Source organism: Phyllobates terribilis, unplaced genomic scaffold (assembly GCF_046119375.1).
Source record: "Phyllobates terribilis strain yellow unplaced genomic scaffold, ASM4611937v1 Scaffold_265__1_contigs__length_2625494, whole genome shotgun sequence".
In the NCBI taxonomy this organism is placed as follows: domain Eukaryota; kingdom Metazoa; phylum Chordata; class Amphibia; order Anura; family Dendrobatidae; genus Phyllobates; species Phyllobates terribilis.
In genome coordinates, this window is record NW_027363025.1 from 1,855,595 (window position 1) to 1,874,236 (window position 18,642).

At 42.0% G+C, this 18,642-nt stretch overlaps 1 protein-coding gene across 1 annotated transcript in view; it reads right to left on the minus strand.

Moving 5' to 3' along the window:
- Positions 1 to 256: 256 nt before the first annotated feature.
- Positions 257 to 18,642, minus strand: part of LOC141219384 (uncharacterized) — a 138,608-nt gene continuing 120,222 nt past the window's right edge. Inside the window, exons 3-8 of the mRNA XM_073666107.1 lie at positions 7,018 to 7,173; positions 6,709 to 6,888; positions 6,502 to 6,625; positions 6,321 to 6,418; positions 6,034 to 6,124; positions 257 to 2,988 (exon numbers count right to left, since the gene is read on the minus strand). Coding sequence (XP_073522208.1) covers positions 1,964 to 2,988; positions 6,034 to 6,124; positions 6,321 to 6,418; positions 6,502 to 6,625; positions 6,709 to 6,888; positions 7,018 to 7,101 — 1,602 coding nt within the window. The 5' untranslated portion in view covers positions 7,102 to 7,173 and the 3' untranslated portion in view covers positions 257 to 1,963. The remainder of the gene's footprint in view (positions 2,989 to 6,033; positions 6,125 to 6,320; positions 6,419 to 6,501; positions 6,626 to 6,708; positions 6,889 to 7,017; positions 7,174 to 18,642) is intronic.

Genomic DNA, 18,642 nt, shown 5'->3' on the forward strand with positions numbered 1-18,642 from the left:
AGCGACCTCGGGGTAAGATCCATGCTCTCTTGGCTACTTTATTATCTATGGGTTTTACCTATTAGATTTAGCATGTTCTTTGACTCCTCTTGTGATTGCCCTCGACATGATTTTTATAAGTCCTCCTACCTAGATGCCTCCCCCTGGTGTACTTTGAGGGGGGCAATTAAAAAATCCCCACCCCCTCCCCCCACTCCCTATATATACTGGTATAGTATTAATCAAATAATATTTTTTTTTGTTGATTTATCTCTGCATCTCTGCCCTATATTTCTCTCTTTTCAGTCTGTCTTTTAGTAAGTGTGTGTTTTTATCTTATTTTTTTAGGTCACTTCTATTTCCCCCGGCCTCTCTCTGTGTTTGGGGCTTCATCAGACCATTGGAAGAGAACCTGATTGTTTTTGATGACAAATTGGTTGGATCTAAATAGAACTCTTTCCCTTTAAGGATAAGGAGCGGACATGGACACCTGTTTCATATGGACATTTACTGCAATATCATCTGTTATGTATTACATGGATGACCTTTTGGTGCAGGGTGAATGGGGTGACACTTGTCACTCCACCGATATGATGTATCTCTTCCTTTGTTGTTAAGTAGTCTGTCCTGCTCCATATTTATTCCTTATATGATCACGATCGATTCCTGTCGTCCGACCTTCTGCGCATGCGCCGGATGCAGCGGTCATGTGGCCGCGACGCGGTCTCGAGTGGGCGGCGCCCCAGAATATATGACGTCAGTGGGGGAGTTCCCCTCTTCCTGGGCGCCGCTTGAGACCGCGCCGCTGCCACCAATATCTGCTGCTATGCGGCGACATACGCCGTTATTGGTCAGTAACTGATTGCTTCACATGGGACCCATGTATATATAAGAGGCCCTGTATCCACACACATCCCACCACGCCCCCTGAGGAAGTACGGAAACACGTGTCGGGGCCTCCCCTGACACTGCTGGTTATCTGTTTACTTTCACTAAGTATGCCTTACTTAACCCTTTCCATGTGATGCTTGTACTTTTTATGTGTTGCTGAAAAAACTTCTGATGGTTGTCTATACTGTGACTTGTTACAGGTCACTTGATCTATGTCATTATAACTTTTTCTATAATTTTTTCTGCACACATTGTTTGTGACTTATGGATTGTATGGGGTGGACTATGTGACCTATAATAGGTCCAATGTGAATTTGATACCAGCTGTGTCTCTATCTACCCCCTGCTGCCTCACATGCCCATGTTATGTCCTTTCACACATGTTATTTATACCTATGTGTTATATTTTTTAAAAAAATATATAAATAAAGCATTGATCTTATTTAGTCTAACATATGGTGTTTTGATTATGTTACTTTGGGGTTTTGAAAATACCTATGGTCTCTCTGGTTCATATAACTCTCAGCATGCCATAGAAGCTGAAGGACATTCTAGTTTTTTTCCTTATTTTCCACCTCTAAAACCTGGGTGCGTCTTATAGTCCGAAAAATACGGTAGGTCCGTGGTGGCATTTTTAGTTGTGCAGCTAGGGCCTTTTTAGTCAGTACAGAGACTTGTTGGGTGTAGTTGCGGCATTCTCCCCTATGTGGGTTCTCCGGTGGTTATCAAGATACGCTTTCTGGTTAAAACATTTCCCACATTTTGAACATGAAAAAGGCTTCTCCCCTGTGTGAGTTCTCTGATGCATATTAAAATGTGATTTCTGTACAAAACATTTCCCACAATCTGAACATAAAAAAGGCTTCTTCCCTGTGTGGGCTCTCTGGTTCTTAACAAAATCTGATTTCTGGTTAAAACATTTTCCACATTCTGAACATGAAAAAGGCTTTTCCCCTGTGTGAGTTCTCTGATGTGCGATAAGAGTTGATTTCACTGTAAAATATTTCCCACATTCTGAACATGAAAAAGGTTTCTCCCTTGTGTGAGTTCTCTGATGTGCGATAAGATTTTATTTCTCTGTAAACTATTTCCCTCATTCTGAACAGGAAAATGGCTTCTCCATTATGTGAGTTCTCTGATGTGCGATAAGATTTGATTTCTCTGTAAAACATTTCCCACATTCTGAACAGGAAAATGGCTTCTCTCCTGTGTGCGTTCTCTGATGCATATTAAGATGTGATTTCTGTGCAAAACATTTCCCACAATCTGAACATGAAAAAGGCTTCTCCCCTGTGTGAGTTCTCTGATGTTTGATAAGATTTGATTTTTTTGCAAAACATTTCCCACATTCTGAACATGAAAATGGCTTCTCCCCTGTGTGAGTTCTCTGATGTGTGATAAGAGTTGATTTTTCTGTAAAACATTTCCCACATTCTGAACATGAAAAAGGCTTCTCCCCTGTGTGAGTTCTCTGATGTGCGATAAGAGTTGATTTCTTTGTAAAATATTTCCCACATTCTGAACATGAAAAATGTTTCTCCCCTGTGTGAGTTCTCTGATGTATATTAAGATGTGATTTCTGAACAAAACATTTCCCACAATCTGGACATGAAAAAGGCTTCTCCCCTGTGTGAGTTCTCTGATGTGCGATAAGAGTTGATTTCTCTGTAAAACATTTTCCACATTCTGAACAGGAAAATGGCTTCTCTCCTGTGTGAGTTCTCTGGTGCCTTACAAGATCTGATTTCTGATTGAAACATCTCCCACACTTGGAACAAGAAAGTCTATTCTCCGCTGTGTGAATTTTTTGATGTTTAAGAAAAGACTTTTTGAGGGGAAAACTATTTGTATATTCTGAATGTGAAAATGGCTTCTTTGCTTTAGGAGCAGATTGTTTTTTAATGCTTATTTTGTGACTTTGATTTTCCTTAGTAGTCAGTAATGAATCAGAAGACAGGACGTGTTTCAAAGGATCAGATGACAGATCTTTGCTGTGAAGGGATGATGGTATATCTGGAGTAATGGCATTCACTTCAATTGTATCCTGTGGGATCTCAAAATCATCTGATTTAAAAATTGAAGATGTCAGCTGTCCCTCTGATCTCCTGGTACAGTCATCTGCCAAGAAGAAAACCAATTATTTTTTAATAAAAAATCCTTGAATTTTATATTTTTGAACATTTCTACTTAAACTGTCTGTAAAAAAGGCAAGTTATATAAAAAAAATGTAATTATTCACCAGGACAATGACTGTCTAATAGAAAACCTCATAGGATGAACCAGTAGAGCGTGGTGTTCAACTGTTTTTTCATTCTCCCTCCCAAATATGGAATAAAAAGCCACCAATGTTATGTAGGCGAAAATAATACCAATAAAAACTTCTACTCATCTCACAAAAAAACAAGTCCCCACTCAGGTCCATCATCTGTCAGTGGAAAAACAGAGGTTTCCACATTATTAGTGGCTCATAGGCTCTTGAAAAGCAACATGGCTTTCATAAACCAATCCAGCAATATCAGCTCTCCCAAAGTCAGATCTCCCCCTCACTTCTGAGCCTTGCAGTGTGTCCAAACCATATTTAGCCTCCATGTATTTGGCATTACTATAGTGAGAAGAACCCACTTCATTTACGGTGTGTGTCTCCTGGAGCACAATCTGGGCACTATGTGTTGGGTAATGAAATTATATATTTGTAATTTTCACTCTCCAACATCCACTGTGTGCTAATTTTCGGAAAGTGGATGTGGAATCAAAATAGTCCCTACTCCTATAGATTAATTCACTGAGGGTTATAATTTCCAAAATGAAGTCACTTTATGGGGATTTTTACTGCTCTGGTTTTCTGACATTTTGTCATATTAGGGCTTCTATAAATGGTGGGTCCCATCTCCTCTGGGATCTGCTCCTGCAATGTCTGCTTCTGTCACCAGGAGCCGCCTTATTCATTCTGCAGGCGACGCTGGTGATGAAAGAGACATCAGAACCAGAAGCTCTGGGCGGCGCAGGCTCTGTCCAGCCACTAAGATTAGGATTGCTGGGACCTGTAGTACCATCCAGTCTGGCAGTATGGGTATGTGTGTTATCCAGCTGAAGTAATCTGCTCCCTGCTTCAGCCAACTGGAAAGCACCGCACCCTACTAAAGCTGGAAGCATATTGCCGGAAGCTGCCAGATACAGCCTTGTTCTCCTCTGGTTCAGTCCTCTGTGCTCAGCTCCCGGCTTGTGTATTTGTTTCCTGTTGTGACCTCGGCCCGTTTACTGACTACTCGTGTCTTCTAATTTTGTATTTTCTCAGCCCTCTTGGATCTGACCCGGCTATCTGACTATTCTTCTTCCCATCTCACTCCACAGAACAGCAGGTAACACCATGGTCCAAGCCTAGGGGTCTCTGTGTAAGTCTAGATCTATGTAGAGGGGTTAAACGGCGATGAGCAAAGTAATTTATGAAATCTGTAAATGGGGTAGATAGTGCCAAGCCTGTTCGTGGTGGCCATCTTTTGATCTTCCAGGTGAACATGAACAGTGCCCCCAATACATTGTGTCTGCAAACTATTCCAGCAACATCTACATTCCTAATAGCCAAATGGCGCTCCTTACCTTCTTAACCTGCCATGTGCCCAGACAGTAGTGTACAACCGTATATAGGGCATTGTCAGATTCAAGAGAAGTTGGAAAATAATTTGTAAGGTCCATTTGTTTTCTATTATCTTTTGTGAAGAATTCCAGAGTTATCACCATATAAAGTGACACACGTCAGATTTGAAAAATGGGTCCAGATAGGAACACAAAACTGGCTGCGGGAAGAGGTTACATCAGGGTATTTTGGGCACTAACTACTGAAGTCAAAAACTGTGATTAGACAATAAAGAGGAAAATTAGAGAAAAAATGAGTAACTAGTGGTGAAACCTCTCTGTGGTAATTACAGTATGGGGCTCGGGGGCTCTTGGCAATCTAAACTATCGTAAGGGACAATATTTTCTGTCAGATGAGTGTCAAGAAGAAATATTACACATTGAAAGAGAACTTTTTATAATACTGCAGAGCTGAGGTGTCTTAAATTTAGATCTCGGGCATCTGGAAGAGGCAATGGAGATCTTTTTGAAAGACTACCAGGGAGTTACAGAGTCACATAAGTGAGGCCGGCCGATCCCACCATAATGAAACTATCGTACAGAATGAACTTGTAAAAAAAAAAGAATATATAAACATGTAACATCCCCAACAACAAAGTATGTATGAGGGGAGAAATCCAGCACTAAACTGGAGTTACACTCATTTATGGTGGACTATTGGAGCAACTATGAGTCCTGACCAGAAGAGTAGAGAAAGTATTAATGCCCCCATTTCAGGAGAGATTGTGCAGTAATCTGAATTCCTTAGGATTGAAAACATAATGGAATTTATGACGTGGAGTGAATCCATGAAACCAGGGCTGGAGCCAACACATCTCCTGCAGGCGTGAATAAATGTATATTACAGCCATCAGCCACGCACAGCTTAGAGATATATCATGGCACAGGTGTAGTTTTTTTGTCTAGGTTATCACAATCCTGTTTGAAGTTAGATTTAAAATAAATGTTAAAGTTTAGATAAAGGGAAACTCTGCTGTTATTGTACAGAAATTCACACTTGGCCCTCACTGCACATTTAATGTTGTAGATCATAAAAGTAAAGTTTGGCCAGAAAGACTGGACCTGGTCTTGTAGGGACCATATGAGAACATTCAGCAGCACGGAAGGGAGAGAAGGTAGATTCATCCAATAAGATATCAGGGATCTAGGAAGCCAACAGCATCATTACCCTCCGCTTTCTCTTACAGGCCCATCATAATATTTTTCTTCAAGTGATTTTCTCACTTGTCAGCACATTCTACGTACGCTGTCATTTGGCTTTATAGTTTACAGATCTGGGCAGGTAACAGTCAGCGTCTTGTAATCCCAGGGGGTAGGTGGATCCTCCAGATTGTAAATTCTATAGAAAATGGCTTTTACAATTTCCCAAAGTAAATTGAATATTTTTGAACGGAGGAGAATGTTGTGGTAGAGCGGCAAAATGGTGATCACACGATTGTGATATTGCCGGACTACACCACCGATAAAGCAGCCACAGCCGGTGACTGAGAAGAATCTGTGACTTCTCTGTATTCAGTGGTTACTACTCACCTGGGTAGTCATATGTAGGAATCTCCGCTTTACACCGCTCATCACCCCTCACATATGTCTCTGTAGTATTAATATGGATCAGATCTTCACCCTGAAACAAATATTATAAAAGTCAAAGACAGATGGAGAAGTCACATCTATGATCAGCTCTAATCCTGTCATCTCCACCGTTCTCATTACACAAGTATAAAACATAATACTGGTGGATAAAACAAGACTGAACACAAGACCTTCACAGCCGTCTACACATCATAGGGGAAATCTCATGACACCTTCTCTTCATCTACCTGATGATCCTGAGGAACATTGGGATCTTCTTGTTTACAGTCCTGTGGAAGAAGAGGACGGGGACATCTCTCTGGTGTTGTCCTCTTACTGGATAGATCTGGAGGAAACACATACAGGGACTGAATTCATTCTTTACATACAGATAATTATAGGCCGTGTGTATTTAGTCCTGTCTATTACCTGGTGATGTGAGGGGCTGGGGAACCTCCATCATGATGTCCTTGTACAGATCTTTGTGTCTTTCTAAATACTCCCACTCCTCCATGGAGAAATAGACAGCGAAATCCTGACACCTTATAGGAACCTAACAAATACAATGATATCGTCATCTCCCCGATCCCTTCATAGCGTTACTGTATAATATCCCAGCATTCCCAGCAGTGTCACCTCTCCAGTCAGCAGCTCAATCATCTTGTAGGTGAGTTCTAGGATCTTCTGGTCATTGATGTCCTTATGTATGAGAGGATGAAGTGGAGGCCCTTTGATTGGGCTCAGGGGTCTTCCCCATCCCTCAGACACAGGGTCCTGACAGCGCTCACTAGAGGTCTTCTTCACTACTGTGTAATCCTGGTTATGGAGAGACACATTAATAAATCTCACTACAGACATTTCCAGAGTCCTCACCTCTCCAGTTCTGTTCATCTGTTTTTCCCATAGATAAAAATGATATAATGTGACGTCATCAGAAACTCTCACCTCTCCAGTAAGCCGGAAGAGGATCTCCAGGGTGAGGTGTAATATCCTCTCCACCTTCTCCATCTTGTCCCTGTCCATATCCATCTTTGATGGGTAAATCAGGAAAATTTTGTTATATAGAAGATCTTCACTGAGAGGATTCGGTATTGTAGAGACCTGAATGAGAAGAAGATAAGCCGATGGAACATTATAAAAATCCTGTGTAATAATACAACTATTGGAGATAACGAGGGGAAACATATGAGGAGATTTATTATTTTACAGTATTTAGTTTTTTCTTTACACCTAGTAATAAAACCTATATATTTTAGGCCACAGACAACAAGCAATTTCTTTCTCGGAGTCTGCAGCGGAATAAGTTTCTCATAGACCCACAGTCAGGGAAATATTGAGAAGATATTAACAATTTCTCCCAAACCCCATTTCCCTCTCACCCCTCCTTTATCCACCATTTGGGCCAACTGTTTCCATGCAATTTAACACACACAGCAGAAGTCACTTGTAGACAAATGCAGCACAAAAGGTGCTACTGACCCACTTAACATACAAATGCATCTCCTCTTAGCACAGACATGGGATAGACGGACACCTTCCAGCAGGGGCAGTTTGAAGGAAAACTCATTTAGGCTTCAAAGGTGTTTAACACAAACTCCAGGATGTCCGGAGCTGATATGAAATATGGAATGTTGGAAGTTCCATAGCTCTGCTAATAATGGGAACCATATTTTTAGTGGTAGAGTCAGCCAAGGAACAATATGCTTATTTTTTCGCAGCTGTGAGCCCCTATTGGTAGCTGGGGTGCAAAAGTAACAAAATAACAGAAAGCAACTATGTCATGTGTGGTCTCTAAAGGAAGGTAAATTCATAACGGAAAAAATGGTATTACTTACGGGTTTCTGCGATCAACCAACGATAAGTTATCGCAAAAGCCAGATATTCTAATAAAAATATGGAGACTGGAGACCAGCCCACCTAATGTCATCCCAGGTGCTGTGTGGGCAGGTCTCCACTTAGGCATAAAAGAATCCACGGAGGATGGATGAGTATTCATTGCCAGGGGGTATAGAGACTATAATAAATGGATCTTGTTCGATAACAGTCAAATCAATAAGTGGGGTGCCCCCTCCAGCTAAACAGAATTGTGTCTGCGATCTGTCTAGTACACAAGTCTTCTTTAATCCTGTTTATATTGTGTAACTGTATATTCTGTACTGTATTGTCCACCTTGTAAAATTCTTGTATATTTTTCATAACACGGCCTTCCTTTTGGATTAAATATAAAATGTAATAGTTCTGTTTCTTTTTTTCTGTAATCGTTCCCTCCCCTGAAGCCATATACCAGAACGCAGGCGTCCGACCAGGCCTGTATTATATTTAAAATCTGGACGGTGGTGGCAGCGAATAATAATAATTGGGTTATCGTGAAGCTGACAGTGACCGTACGGGGGCATATACACATATCTTGACAGAGTGACGGCACAGGTGAGAGATTGTGTGATCTCCCCAGTGTCGTCTCTTTGTGAGTTCCTGACACTCACCTTCCATAACGCTAATTCTCGTCTCATTTTCCGACACTGGAATTGGCATTAACAATACTGCAGGAGATATTCATGACAAGTAACATGAGAAATAACTACTTCATGATGAGGCAACATGTACTACTATGGCTCAAAAACCATATTTGGCAAGAGACAGTCACTGACTACTGCACCACTGGCCGTCTATATGAATGTTTCCCTTCTTCCCCGGACTGTAATCTTCTATCAAGTTAGATCTCATGTCTGATTCACACACAGAAGTGTGAGGCTTTTATAAAAGCTGTTTTGTTTGCACAAACACCTCGAACAGAAATGATTTGATACTGAAGTCTACATGTATAGTGTATTATGGGGTTTACTTCTGGCCTTAGACTTTCCTATATTACAAAAAAAACTGAAAAAAGCAGATATTAAAATGTTTCAAAAGAAAATTGGCACCAACAATTCTTGTAAAAAAAAATAACATGAAAAAGCAGAAGACACATTGTCATTTTTTAACAAGTTAAACATTTGTTTTTGTTCTTATATGAATTCTTTTGGGCACCAGAACATAGATGTACACCGCAAGGCTGGCACAGTTGCGGCTGCAATAAATCCCTGGCAGTTTAACCACTTGCTCCTGCAAAAAGCAAACATGGCATCTAAGAAGGTTTGACAGAGTTCGGCTGAATGCCCTTCCTCCCCCAAGTGCTTAATAGGATGTGGCTGCCTAGTTCCTACTATACTTAAATGCCTAATAATGGTGTCTGGGCCTGCAATGTACGAAAGTCTATTAGGCCGGGCCAGAGGCAACGTTCCATAAGTTACCTTTTAACGCCCCCAGACACATATTAGACTAAAGCTGCATGATATCACTGATTTCGAGGGGTTTGGTAAACTATATAATGTATTTGGGGGCCTCCCAACAGATAATGTCAGGGCAGAGTCTAGAGGAGTCTGGAGGCGGCTCTCATACAGATCACAGGAAAGCTGGAATATTTGTGTGTATGGGGGAGTCTGGAGAGATAACCGTCTGCCAAATGACCGTTCAGCCAACACTTATCTCATGTTTATGGGGCAGTTAGTATTACACTGACAGGCAGTGATAATACACGCCACTACAGTAGTACAGTGCATCACCGGAGCGATCAGAGGCTTCTGTGTTGTATGATCGCACAAAGGAGAGTTGTTTAAAACTGAATTATTGTGAATTAATACAAACTGTTGTGATGGCATACCACCAAGTGCCCACATACCCAACCAATGCTTATTCCTGATTTACAACATGCGAGTCTCTGTGATACTTTTATATCCTTCCCTTTCCTGGGTGTCCATTGATTACTGAGTACTTCTCAGACAATTTAACCCTGTATTGTATGGAAGTAAAAGAGAATACACAAATACAACTCAAGCATGAGACATTCAATAAAATCACTGGAAATCAAAGACAAATACAATTAATTGTACTGTAATATTAATCCTGTCTGATGTTCATTCCCTGTGGGGCTCTAGTGTGTAATTTAAATATCCAATATGACTTTCTATTTAAGATTTTTCTTTTCACATCTCCACCTCTTAATGGTTTATAAATCTTTTCTATTCTTGATATCTGAAGGATCTGATATCCCCTTTATGTTTTTGTGAAAAGTGTCTTGAAACCACAGACAGGTTTAATGTTGTGGGATTGATTGCGTCAGATAAATGTCTTCTAATACATGTTTATAGCGGATCTGACGTCCATCCCACATATTGTAGTTAACTCTCTATACACTCTATTAAGTAGGTGACCCCTATAGTGTTACAATTGATGACATTGTGTATTGCAAATTGTTGTCCTGTTAGGTTTTCTTCAAATGTTTTGGTTTTATTAACATAGTTGCCTTCCAATGGGCACTAAAGGGTGTATTTCACCTTTTTTAACCCCTTTCCGACATGGTCAGTAATAGTACTCACCACATCGGAAAGGCCGGGTTCAGCGGGGGCACTGGACCGGGCACATGTCAGCTGATTATTACAGCTGACATGTGCCCGCAACAGCCGCGGGTGGAATCGCGATCCACCCACGACTGTTAACTAGTTAAATACTGCTGTCAATCTCATTAACAGCGTCGCGCCGGAAGCACATCACTTACCCCGCCCATCGGTGACCCCGTCGCAAGATCGCAGGTCACTGATGGGTGGGCATGACAACCCTGGGTCTGCAGCAGACCCCAGTGGTTGTCATGTGCTAATCGCTATGAGCCCCACCTAGTGGTCGGCGCTCATAGCACAGGAGCATTTCTGCTACATAGAGGTGATCTGCTCATCACCTCTATGTAGCAGAGGCGATCGGACAGTTGCTGCTTCTAGTCTCCTATAGAGACTGAAGAAGCATGCAAAAAGTGAAAAAAAATGTTTTAAAAAATATAATTTTTTTTAAAAAATATAAAAGTTTAAATCACCCCCCTTTTGCCTCATTCAAAATAAAATAATAAAAACTAAACCCCACATACACATATTTAGTATCACCGCATTCAGAATCGCCCGATCTATCAATATAAAAAAAGAATTAATCCTATCGGTAAATGGCGTAAAGAGAAAAAAATTCCAAACACCAGAATTACATTTTTTTGGTCGCCGCAACATTGCAATAAAATGCAATAAAGGAGGATCAAAACATTGGATCTACCCCAAAATGCTATCAATAAAAACATCAGTTCGGCGCGCAAAAAATAAGCCCTCACCCAGCCCCAGATCCCGATAAATGGAGACGCTACGGGTCTCGGAAAATGGCTCCTTTTTTTTTTTTTTTTTAGCAAACTTTGGAATTTTTTTCACCACTTAAATAAAAAAGAACCTATGTTTGGTGTCTACGAACTCGTAATGACCTGGAGAATAGTAATGGCAGGTCAGTTTTAGCATCCAGTGAACGTGGAAAGAAAAAAAAAAAAAAAACAACTGTGGAATTGCATTTTTTTATGCAATTTCACCGCACTTGGAATTTTTTTCCCATTTTCCAGTACACAATATGGTAAAACTAGTAATGGTATTTAAATGTACAACTCGTCCCGCAAAAAATAAGCCCTCACATGGCCATATTGACTGAAAAATAAAAAGGCTAAGGCTCTGGGAAGAAGGGGAGCAAAAAACGAAAACTCAAAAACGTAAAATGCTCCGGTCATGAAGGGGTTAAACCTATTAAATAAATAATGAATTTAAAAAAATGACGTGGAGTACCCCCCCCCCTATTTTTGATAACCGGCTAAGGTAAAGCAGACAGCTTGGGGCTGATATTATCCTGCTGGGAAGGTCCATGAATATTGGCCCCTTCCAGCCTAAAAATACCAGTCCACAGCAGCCCCAGAATTGGCAAATCACATTAGATGCGACAAATTTTGACACTTTTCCCGCCTCTTCCTAATTGCCCTGGTATGTTGGCAACTGGGGTAATATTTTTGGGGTTTATGTCAGCTGTGTATTCTCAGCTGGCATCAATCCCTAGAGTTAGTAATAGAGAAGCGTCTATCAGGCACCCCCATTACTAACCCAGTAAACTAAAAGAAAGAAAACGCCCAAAAATATTTTTTTAGAAAACAACTCCCCGACAGACAACAGAGGAATAAAGTTCAGAGAAGAAGCTTCATAGAAAGACCATGAAGTTACAGACGTCATTTAACCCTTTGGGAGAAAGTGATTCCAGGGAGTAAATCCAGAACACGTCTCTGTAGAAGTTTACAGCGTTGTGATTGTGAATCCGCTGCGGGGGTTTCTTCTAACACCGACCATCGGAGATCAGAACTTTTATCACCATCTCCGAGAAATGTCTGGCCACGGTGGTCTCACCAAACTTCTGCTCTTCTTCATTCTTTTTCTTGCAGTGGATTTCATCCTAGACTCATAGAGAAGAATAGAGGAGTGATGTTTCTTCAGTCTGATTGTAATTGAACGTGACGTTTGTCCAATGTCCACTTTAAAGAATTTGTCCACTACTTTATATGGACCCCCCCAAAGTATCCCCCCGGGGCCCAGAAATGTTTTTGCAAATACCTTGCTGTGCCTTTTCTGCCTCTGAGCGGCGCTATCGCTGGCCGCTCAGAGGCATCACGTGGCCCGTCACTGATGTCACGTCAAGTGAGGCGTGACATCAGTGACGCACTCCCCACGGTGGATGCTAGGCTGTGGGCAAAGTTACCCCGCGCGTCACACCCAGCATCCACCGCGCGCTTTCCCAGTGAATGAGGAGAGGGAGACCGCGCGGTGGATGCTGGGTGTGACGTGCTGGGTAACCCCGCCCACAGCCAAGCATCCACCGTGGAACGCAGAAGTGAGTAACAGCGGCTGCAGCCGGAACTTGACGTGACATCAGCGGATGTCCGAGCCGGCTGCAGCCGGGGGTCACGTGATGCCTGTGAGCGGCCAGTGATAGCGCCGCTCACAGGCAGAAAAGGCACCACAAGGTATTTAGAGAAACACTTTTGGGCCCTGGGGGAATACATTGGGGGATCATATAAAGTAATGGACAACCCCTGTAACACAAGGGAACTTTACTGAGTAAATCACACCAGAAATGTAGCAGGTAAAAACCACCAATATCCACAGGTGTCCCTTCTAATTGGTGGGAAAACTATCACCTCTAATAATGCTCCAACAGTTCTGGCATGACAGACACGGAAAAGTGCCCCTTTATGGATTTGAAAGAAAGTCTGTTTAGACACTTTAGCGTAATAGTATCAGCTCTAATCAAATGGTTATATAGCGATTTACCCTGAAGATTCACAAATTGTAGGGTTGTTTTAAAAATGTTATATTTAGGGTGTTTTTGTGAAGGAATCATGTATTGATCTCATAGTACAGTGCCCCTTTCTTGGCCCCCACACACAGTATACTGTTCCCCTAGTACCGCCATCCACCCACACTCTGTATAATGTTCCCACAGTACCTCCATCCCCAATTTTATTTTTTGGGGGCGTATTTCATGTAACATATGGAAACCTACAGTACAGACCAAAAGTTTGGACACACCTTCTCATTTAAAGATTTTTCTGTATTTTCTTGACTATGAAAATTGTACATTCACACTGAAGGCATCAAAACTATGAATTAACACATGTGGAATTATATACTTAACAAAAAGCGTGAAACAACTGAAAATATGTCTTATATTCTAGGTTCTTCAAAGTAGTCACCTTTTGCTTTGATGACTGCTTTGCACACTCTTGGCATTCTCTTGATGAGCTTCAAGAGGTAGTCACTGGAAATGGTCTTCCAACAATCTTGAAGGAGTTCCCAGAAATGCTTAGCACTTGTTGGCCCTTTTGCCTTCACTCTGCGGTCCAGCTCACCCCAGACCATCTCGATTGGGTCCAGGTCTGGTGACTATGGAGGCCAGGTCATCTGGCGTAGCACCCCATCACTCTCCCTCTTGGTCAAATAGCCCTTACACAGCCTGAAGGTGTGTTTGGGGTCACTGTCCTGTTGAAAAATAAATGATGGTTCAACTAAATGCAAACCAGATGGAATAGCATGCCGCTGCAAGATGCTGTGGTAGCCATGCTGGTTCAGTATGCCTTCAATTTTGAATAAATCCCCAACAGTGTCACCAGCAAAGCACCCCCACACTATCACACCTCCTACTCCATGCTTCACGGTGGGAACCAGGCATGTAGAGTCCATCCGTTCACCTTTTCGGCGTCGCACAACAACACGGTGGTTGGAACCAAAGATCTCAAATTTGGACTCATCAGACCAAAGCACAGATTTCCACTGGTCTAATGTCCATTCCTTGTGTTCTTTAGCCCAAAAAAAGTCTCTTCTGCTTGTTGCCTGTCCTTAGCAGTGATTTCCTAGCAGCTATTTTACCATGAAGGCCTGCTGCACAAAGTCTCCTCTTAACAGTTGTTGAAGAGATGTGTCTGCTGCTAGAACTCTGCGTGGCATTGACCTGGTCTCTAACCTGAGCAGCTGTTAACCTGCAATTTCTGAGGCTGGTGACTCGGATAAACTTATCCTGAGAAGCAGAGGTTACTCTCGGTCTTCCTTTCCTGGGGCGGTACTCATGTGAGCCAGTTTCTTTGTAGGGCTTGATGGTTTTTGCAACTGCACTTGGGAACACTTTCAAAGTTTTCCAAATTTTTTGGACTGACTGACCTTCATTTCTTAAAGTAATGATGGCCACTCGTTTTTCTTTACTTAGCTGGTTTTTTCTTGCCATAATACAAATTCTAACAGTCTATTCAGTAGGACTATCAGCTGTGTATCCACCAGACTTCTGCACAACACAACTGATGGTCCCAACCCCATTAATAAGGCAAGAAATCCCACTTATTAAACCTGACAGGGCACACCTGTGAAGTGAAAACCATTTCCGGTGACTACCTCTTGAAGCTCATCAAGAGAATGCCAAGAGTGTGCAAAGCAGTCATCAAAGCAAAAGGTGGCTACTTTGAAGAACCTAGAATATAAGACATATTTTCAGTTGTTTCACACTTTTTTGTTAAGTATATAATTCCACATGTGTTAATTCATAGTTTTGATGTCTTTAGTGTGAATGTACAATTTTCATAGTAATGAAAATACAGAAAAATCTTTAAATGACAAGGCGTGTCCAAACTTTTGGTCTGTACTGTATATACACACACACATATATTATATATATACCGTATTTTTCGGACTATAAGACGCACTTTTTTCCTCCAAAATTGGAGGAAAATGGGGGTTTCGTCTTCTAGTCCAAATGTTGCTGGGGGGGTGTATATATATTATATATATATATATATATATATATATATATATATATATATATATATATATATATATATGTGTATATACTGTGCTGGGGGAAGCGGTACACAGTGAATCAGCAGCGCGGCTCCTGTGCGCCCGTTATTAAAGGGTATGAATATTCACCCCCTCTCTACGCCCATGGGCGTTGGGAGGGGGTGAATATTCATGCCCTTTAACAGCGGGCACACGCGATAGCCCGGCAGCAGCAGGAGCCGCACTGCGGCTATGCTGTGTGCCGGCTATTAAGGAGCATGAAGTCACTGCTCCCCATGCACACAGTCCCAGCGTGGGGAGCAGTGACTTCCGGCAGCTGATCTCTCCTTGTGAGCCGCGCATGGCAGTGACGTCATGGGCGGCTCATATGTAGAGATCAGTGCGGGCAGACAGATGCAGCACTGGAGGAGAGAGAAGAAAGGTGAGTAGGACTATTTATTTTTTTATGTGCAGCCTGATGGGGATTAGGGGGACCATGCATACTAGGATAAGAATGAGGGGGCAATACATACCAGGGTAAGGATGAGTGGTGCCATGCATACCAGGGTAAGGATGAGGGGTGCCATGCATAGCAGGATAAGGATGAGGGGTGCCATGCATACCAGGATAAGGATGAGGGGTGCCATGCATACCAGGATAGGGATGAGGGGTGCCATGCATGCCAGGATAGGGATGAGGGGTGCCATGCATGCCAGGATAGGGATGAGGGGTGCCATGCATACCAGGATAGGGATGAGGGGTGCCATGCATACCAGGATAGGGATGAGGGGTGCCATGCATACCAGGATAGGGATGAGGGGTGCCATGCATACCAGGATAGGGATGAGGGGTGCCATGCATACCAGGATAGGGATGAGGGGTGCCATGCATACCAGGATAGGGCTCACAATCTAAATAAAAAAAAAACCTAACCACGGATAACCAAGTTACATTGCGTTTGATATTTGTTTCTTGAAAAAAAATAGGTGAAAGTTTTCCGCCTAGTTTAGAAGCCTTTTTGGATACAAAACTCAAAATATGCAAAAGAATTTACAAAGTCTGGAGGATGGATCTCAGATCAAAAAAACTAAGTTTGAAAGAGATATCAAAGACTACGAGTCAAATTCAATTTACACATGGAAATGAAACAATCCAAGAGCTACTGTTCTGAAATACAGATCACACAATAAATTCAAAGGAAATAGAGGAGAGCGGAGGTCAGCTTCACAAATCCTAATGTGTCCATGGGTTCCTCTAATTATAATTCTCTGAGGACTTATCTGATGTATGAGTGAGATCAACTAAAGACAGATGGAACAAAAATAAATTCTCAAATACTCCCCACAATTCAGCACAAAACAACGGACACAGGCGGGCAGAAAGCACACACGTGCCCGGACATGTGCGTTCCACGCCGGAGTGCATCACGGTCTCCTATCTGCGAATGCGCATGTCCGGAAGCATGCGTTCCACACCAGAGCGTATAATGGTTTTGGATTGCATTCCACCAACATAGGATTTTTCTATCTCTGAGATCAGCGTCATGGGAGACTAAAAACAAGTATTGCACATCCCATCATGCAATAAGCATGAAGATATACTTTATCACTACATAAGATATGGGATGATGGCCCACAGTATTTTCCTAAATGGTCAAATTTGACCTCTATTGCACAATTAGAGATACACACGGATCACCACACTTGTTAATTACAAAATAGTGGAATAATTGATAAGTAATAATTCTGATATAGAAGCTCAGATATCTCGATGAAGTACAACAATATGTGAACCCCATTCACAGGGAACTGAGTAGCAATGGTTAGAGTATACAATCCAAAAATATAATCCAGAATGGGGCTGCATTCACACAAAACAGGCATAAGAAATTTGCTCATTGAGTCCCTTAGGGGCCAGTGAATCCAGTCTAACAATCCACTCACTTTCTTTTTTGAGGAGATATCTATTGTGATCCCCTCCTCTCACATTGGGTTTAACCATCTCAATGATACAAAAGGAGATGTCTCCAGTTTGATCTCAATGTACACTGTTCATGTGTCTCGCTAATAGGGTGTCCCAACCATGGCGTACACTGCCCAAATGGTCCCCCACCCTCCTCCTAGACTCCCTATTGATCTTGCCTACATAATCTAGGGGGCAGGTGCATGTGACCATATATACTAGTCCTGAGGACTAACAGTTGGAATAATCCCACTGGAAAAAGATTTTAACCAAAAAAAAATTTATATTGTCTCATCCAATTAAATGGACAATGTTCTCCAAATCTAAAGAAACCATAGATTCCTCTATCTAGCCAAGTCCCCTTGGGTGCAGGTTTTTTATAGAAACTGTCAGGGTTCCGCAGTGACGACACCGTGGAGATCACACAATATCTCACCATTGCCGTCACTCTGTCCGGATATAGTCAGGGAGTGGCGAGCACACGATCCCGACTACCCACTACGTAGGTATCGGCAAGCGACCAGTGAGCGTATGGCGTCACAACTCCAGATTCCAACGCATAGAATGTGTGTCTACGTCCCCGTACGGTCACCGTCAGCTTCACAATAGCCCAATTAATATTATTCGCAGCCACCACCATCCAGATTTGAAATATAATACAGGCCTGGGCGGACGCCTGCTTTCTGGTAGTGTATGGCTTAGGGGGAGGGAACAATTGCAGCACAAAAGAAACAGAATTATTACATTTTATATTTAATCCAAAAGGGAGGCAGAATTAAGAAAAATATACAAGATTTTACAAAAGTGGACAATACAATACATAAGCAGTTACACAAAATAAACAGGATTAAAGAAGACTTACTATAACGATCGCTGAGATGATTCAATATAGGTTGAGGAGAGACACTCCGCTTGATTTGACTGTTATAGAGCAGGATCCGTTGCTAGAAAAAATATATATTCCCACAATGATTACTACTCCAACTTCAGCAGATCCTTTTATGCTGAAGGGAGAGACCAGCCCACACACCCCCTGGGATGACATCACGGGGCTGGTCTCCAGCCTTCATATCTTTATTAGATATCTGGTTTTTGTGATAACTTATTATGGGTTGATCATAGAGGCCCGAATGCGATACCATTTTTTCCGTTATGATTTTACCTTTCTCCAGAGACCACATTTATTTTGGGACTTTTGCGCCAGAGCCCCCCAGAGGGGCCTATAGTGACAGGAAAATATTCATATCGTTCCCTAGCTTACCCTGTCACTAAAAATATGGGTCCCATCATTATCAGAATTATGGAACTTTAGCTATTCCATATTTCGTTTTGGCTCCGAAGATCCTGCAGTCTTTGTTAAACCCCTTTTGAGCCTAAACGAGCCATTTCTTCTTTCCTTCCATCTCTGCCC